At 38.9% G+C, this 6,478-nt stretch overlaps 1 protein-coding gene across 1 annotated transcript; it reads left to right on the top strand.

Moving 5' to 3' along the window:
- Positions 1-806: 806 nt before the first annotated feature.
- On the top strand, positions 807-5,046 carry pigc (phosphatidylinositol glycan anchor biosynthesis, class C). Its single transcript, XM_016670748.1, has 3 exons — positions 807-924; positions 2,502-2,735; positions 2,830-5,046. Exons 2-3 carry the CDS (start codon positions 2,508-2,510, stop codon positions 3,484-3,486), a joined length of 885 nt encoding a protein of 294 aa, XP_016526234.1. The 5' UTR covers positions 807-924; positions 2,502-2,507; the 3' UTR covers positions 3,487-5,046.
- The last annotated feature ends 1,432 nt before the right edge of the window (positions 5,047-6,478 follow it).

The following is a 6,478-nucleotide window of genomic DNA, read 5'->3' as shown; positions in this document are numbered from 1 at the left end:
AAGTTTCAAGCATTATTAGCCTTTAAAATGTTTAAGTGATTTCTATCGATTGGGTTGGGATTTTGGAAGAACTTACCATTGTTCTGGATGTTTGCAGTTCCTCAAATCGTCTGCTGACTTTGATAGATCTCTTTTCTGGCTGTAGTTTATTTTCTGAGAAGCTGTAAAAAACACAAGAATGTGTAAAAGTGGGACACAAGCCCTCTTAACTGTAAGACTTGTAAGCTGAAAAATATCAGGATACTCTGATGAGTTGATCTGTTGATTCCGTCTTAAAAGTTCAGAGGAGAATGGGCCACGTATGTTCACCACAGACATCTTGTTAAAAAAAAAACAGATAAAGTTAATGGGAAAATGGCTGGCAGATATTCAGAATTAGAAATGCAATTTTATTTACATATTTATGAACAAATACAAGAAAAATCTAACAGTATTTACATAAATGTGCCAATAATTTTGAAATGAAATTAACTACATTTGTAAAATGTGAATTTAAACTTGACTGCCATGTACTGTATATACTATATAATATATAAATGTTCTATATTTCTTGTGCTACACTGGACCGAAATAATTGAAAATACAATCGAATAAAGATTCTCACATTTCAATAAAGATTTATGTAATTCAAATTATTGAAACATTCAGACAGTTATCAACGTTAATTTCTGATAATCTGTTATTTAGTTAGTGTATGATTTTTCAATTTTCAATCACGCATAGTTATTAATTTAGCGACTAATTTATCTATCATTTAAATTGTGAAACTTCTGGAACTGGACAGAGCAGAAATAATCGATTCATTACTTTATAAACCTCTAACAGCAGGGGGCGCTGTGAGCACCAACTGATTGATTTACTTCCGGGATAATCGGGATGAAGTTAAAGCGTCTGCCCCCATAGCGACGAATAAAACCAGCCTAGGTAGGTGGATAACGCTTTTGATAATATTCAACTACAGGAGGATTATAACCAACCCTGAATATATATACAGATATATATAATTTATCTCTAAATGCGTCTTCAGTAGAACAAGGCTAGTTTTATATTTACACCAAACCGGAAGACTCTGTACATCAAGCCTGATCAGCTTAGCATTTAACAGAAAACGCTAACCATACATCCCCAACTTTACCCTTTACTTGGCTCTTTTAATAGTAATCGCAGTGATTAGTAATGACAACTTCTTAAATTACATCCAAAGTTATCAATGACTTGAAACTAAATTCGCTTCTTGGGCTAAATCTCGTTAGATGCTTTATTGGTGTTAAAGCTACTAGTGTTAGCATCCATTATGATTCATTTCAAGTACAGTTTTCTTTTCATCCATGAAGCAACAAGTTGCCGTCTGTTTGGTTTTCTATTGGTTTGGCCGTTTGTTCTGTATCGGCATTTTAAGAAACTAAAATTTCTCCCCAAAACAAACACAAGTACATGTACCCTGGCTTCCTCACAGAAGCCATAAAAGAAATTATAAGACTTGTATTTATCTGTATTTCTCTTGTTCCTATTGCTTTATTAAAGACTCGTACTCAGAGCAATTTGAATTTGGATTATTTTTCTTTCTTTCTTTCTTTTTATTTATTTATTATTTTTTTGTTGGGCTTTAAAAGACAGACTTCAATGATCGATTAAAATGCTTGATGGTTTGCATTTCCCATATGTTCTACATGACCACGCCCAGTTAGATGACTTCATGTTAAAACACTACATATGAACATCATAGTATGCTTTTATCAAACATACAGGACCAATTGGAATGGTCAGATTTGATTACAAAAGATATTCATTGATCGTTTTGAACTGTGTTACATTAAGAGGATTTTCAAGGATTTTCTAAAGAACTAGGGTCCAATTCGAGACTTTCATCCAAAACAATTGCAAGGCAGACAGAGTTGCTATAAGTCCAACCGTAGCTGTTAGCACCGCCATGCATTACCCTTCAGTTAGTGATCCTTACTTCATTCATAAAATGGTTTATTACTTGAGCCTTCAATAACATTGCTCAAGTAGGACACCTAGTGGTCAATAAAGGGAAGTTTAAACGAGAAGCGCTTACCCCTTCATCGACTCCCACCAATATGGATATTAGACAGTGTTTTTCTGTCTTTCATTTTATGAACCATTTAAAAGGTGCTCTTACAGCCATGAGGTATGTTGTACAAACACAAACTTTCTCCCAGGACTGGTGAAAATACACATAACATTACAGATTTTTAGCAAAGTATGTTTTGTTTTGGGGTTCATTGATTAAGAGCTTCATGGGTGTGTGGGTGAAGAACAAATAAACACCACTAAGTGTGTTTGTCCACATAAGTGTCCAATATATCTAAAGTAATTAAAGACAAGACCTAATATTATGTACTCATTTAGTTAACTGTTCACTTTACTTGCATGTTTTTTTTGTTGTTTTTTTTAAGTGCTTTGCAAAAGGAAAAAAAAAAATAAACTAATGGCTACTGTGACTGTGCTGCTCTCTGTATGTTTCTGTTTGGTAAAGGAGGGCAATGGGGCCAGATGGGGCCCCGAGTCAGTCTGTGCCCTGGCGAAAGGTGCTGTGGGAACAGCAGCCGTTTCCTGACAACTACGTGGACCAGAGGTTCCTGGAGGAATTACGGAGGAACGAGGGCATCCGGCAGTACCGCTACTGGGCCGTAGTGAAGGAAGCAGGCTTTGTGGGACAGCAGCTGTCCTGTGTGGCCATTTTTATCACCCTCTGGCTCTACATGGAGCAGGTACACCTGTAGAACAGCTTTTAACTTCATACCGTTCTTGTTCCGAAGGAAATCTCTGATTGGTCGACATCTTGTTCTTTTGTTTCTCTCACAGGGTCTGCTTGCTCCTGAGACATTGTTTTGGACCAGTCTCACATGTGCCCTCCTGGGTTACGGACTGTACCAGGCATTGACCTCTCAGACTGAATCCTGCAGTGACCACCACATACATTTGGCGGATTCACAGAGCGCCGTGCTGTTCCTTTCCTTCACCTTCGGCTTCTCGCCAGTTCTCAAAACGTTAACGGAGTCAGTTAGCACAGACACCGTGTACGCCATGTCGGCTCTGATGCTGCTGGCCCACCTGGTGTCATTTCCCTACGCCCACCCCTCTCCCCCGGGCAGCCTCTCTTTGAACGCTGCGTTGTTTGCCTCTGTGTGCTTGGCCTCGAGGTTACCTGGTGCTCTGCACACCTTCGCCATGCTCACCTGTGCACTGCTAGTGTTTGCCCTGTGGCCTTGTCTGCTCCAGAGGATAAGGGCAAATGCGCCCGGCCAGTTTACCGGGGTGTGTGTGGGAGTGTGTGTCGGAGGAGTAGGGGGTCTGGGATCCCAGTCACTTGGGGGAGCTGTGCTCTTGTCTCTGGCCTTAGTGAGTGTCACGTTAATCTGTCCCCTGCTGCTGGTCAGGCTGCAAAGGCACAAGGACAACATCCACGGGCCGTGGGATGAGGCTGAGATTCACGAGGACCTCAGCCGCTTCCTCCACTGAAGAACAGAGCAAACTAAGCTTGTTATGACCAAACTGGCAATTGGCTCATTTTACACCACTCCTGTTTGTACTGTATGTCTTTTCTGACAGATTTTCGTAATGGTCTGTTTGGACAGCCACAGCAAACTGTGCTTTCCACAGATGATTCCTAATGATAATGCTGCTACTGTTTTCTAAGCACTGACCTCAATTCTTCTGCAAAAGGTATGAACCAGTGCGCTGGGCTGACCTGAACTACCGAACAATATGAAGCCATGCACCAAGTTTTTTTAATGTTCTGAGTTCAGACAATGGACTTCCATTGTACATAAGAATAAGGGCTCCGATTACCTGGGTTATTTTAGTTCAGTTGGGTAAACCTCATGATGTACTGAGAATAATTTTTCTATCTGGGCTGCAGTGATACTGTGTGTAACTTATGGTGGAAGTTTTAGCTCGGTTTTAACAGTGACATGTACATGATTGTAACTTTATTCACTTAAAATGTGGTACTTAGAAACGGTTTTGAAAATGCCACAGTTTCTTAAGAGGTGCACTAAAAAAAATCAGCCTGCCAAAAACTAGAAAACTCCATTCTTTTTTGATAAGTGAATACTCCTACTCAGTGCTTCAAGGTTGCACTAAGTACCAAAGTCCAAGTTGTTACTGTGGGGAGAAGACTCCAAGTTGTTGTCTTAACGTTCAGTGAGGTGTTCAAATCTGTTGTCAGAGGAGTCACAACGGTTGTTTAAAAATAAACTGTATTTTCTGGCAGGTGTTCATTCAGGCTCCTGTAACAAAGAACCAGACTTCATCAGGCGAGGGTCGTTTTGCTCCATCATTTCAAACAAAAAGAAGACCTTCCACCAATTTGCCAAATTTATTTAATAACAGAAACATTAATGTTTTGAGCTCTTTGTTTTAGAACATCCCGTTTTTAGGAATGCTGGCAACCTTTTAGACATCTTAAGAGTTTAGGTGTGGCCTGCCCTCGGTAGGGAATACTCAGTTTGTTTTTGCAGTTAGTAATGCTATCCATACACTACTGGTCAAAATAGGATGCTAAAGAACATTAAAAATGGTATAACTCCAAATGTTATCTTTGTTTTAAAATATTATAAAAAAGCACAGTTGAACAATTTGTCTCTTTTTTATGTGAATAATTAATAACTAACATGAAGGGCAGACATATTTTTTAAAAACTATCAATATTGCATTTTTTTGTTTTTTTTAGGGAAAGGTCAAGTTCTTCAGCAAATTACTTACAATAATGTGAGCCATTATTTAAACAAACAGGACTTCTGTTTTTATACCGGACTGCTCAGCTAGCCGTAGCTAGACAAAGGTTATATTTGGCCTAATCAGTCCCTGATGAGCAGAAAGTCAGCCATGTTGATTTAAAAGACAGTGACGTCAGCTTTTTGCTGATTACAAACAGCTGTTTGGCTAATTGAAATATCTCGCGTAAAAGTCACTTTTTATTGCCAATTTTAACCTTATACAATCAAACATTGTGTCGCTGACTTTGACTGTTGTTTGTTAAAAAAAATTAAGTAGTGGGTCTAAATAAAGTACAAATAACAAGACAAGGTGTTTTTTTTGTTTTGTTTTTTTCCATTTTACCTCTCAGTGCGGTAAGAGGCAATGTGTTATAAAATCGCTACAGCGAAGATTTTGGTGTTTTTGTTGTTTTTTTAAGCTGTCAGCTATGAATTACCCGTTCCGCTAACTTGATAAAGAGCTTGAATGCAGCCGGTCTACCAGTAGTGCGCTGTGGTCGCTAGGTGTCATACCTTCATCTCTGTTCGGTGCGTCTTGCTGCGGGATGTGACTGGGGGATTTGCAGCTGGCAACTTAGTCGGTGCCATGGTTGAAACAGCGCTGAGGAAGAAGCTGCACTTTCAACACGGATTCACCCGGGCCGTCTTCGGCAGTGCGGCGTCCTCAGAGAACCGCAAGGTCGTCATGGAAACAGCCAGTCTTAAATTAAGTGAATCATATCGGGGAGTTTTGAGATGACCGTCGTTTTGAAATTCAGGAGGAACAAAAAGTTTTATTTCTGTAAAACAAAAAACGTTACTAAGCCTAAAAAAAGGGGGGAGAGCATCAAGAAAATAGCTCGATAGTCCTAATAGCCATGGAAGTCAGACAAAAACAAAAGTCATAACGGAATTTAAGCGTTGTGATGCTGTTGCTATGGTGAAAATGCCGGATTCTTAACAAGGATTCTAAATTCCGCCATGGTTTCAAATATCAAACCAATCAGAATGAGCAGGAAAGATTCAAAATTTAGACTGTTTTAAAAGATGAAACTCTTGGGTAATTTAGCTACTCGCATGGAAAGTTGAACAAATACACACACACACACACACACACACACACACACACACACACAACATTGACATAAACATCGTTTTAAACATTGCATGTTTTTCTTTTCTTTTTGTAGCTGAATGCCAGTTAATTGAGTTTTATTTTTGCCGAAAGGTCACACTCCATGTTGAACATATTTTCATTACTTAGAAATATTCTGCCAATAAACAAACAATAAAAGTATTCTGCTTAACATTTGAAAATGTTCTTTTTCAAGAAACAAATTCTGAAAATAAGATTTTCAATAGAATCTGGAATTTGTAGGCTAAACAAGCCTGTGCTTCTGTATTAGATTAACTTTACCTTAAAAAAGTCCATCCATCTTCAAGTAAATTAACAAGTGGCTGCAAGTTTTGCTTATGGAGCTGGAAAAAAAGGACGGCAAATTATATTCTGGGTGTTTTCTTTTGTTAGCCACAAGGATTTCTGAGACAAGAAGCTGTTCTTGAGGGGATGTGCCATCAGATTAAGCAGTTGGCGAAAAAAAGGCGGCAGACTTCCTAATAGTACAAACTTTCAACCCACACAAAAGGAACTCTGACCCTCTCCTGGTGGTGACACCGCTAAAGGATGCATGGCTGAAAATGTCCAGTAACGTAAACATATTTTGAAAACCAAAAATAACTAACAATGATTGTGA

The sequence above is a fragment of the Poecilia formosa genome, unplaced genomic scaffold (assembly GCF_000485575.1).
Source record: "Poecilia formosa unplaced genomic scaffold, Poecilia_formosa-5.1.2 Scaffold37, whole genome shotgun sequence".
Lineage (NCBI taxonomy): Eukaryota > Metazoa > Chordata > Actinopteri > Cyprinodontiformes > Poeciliidae > Poecilia > Poecilia formosa.
This window is presented reverse-complemented; position numbering and strand designations above follow the sequence as displayed.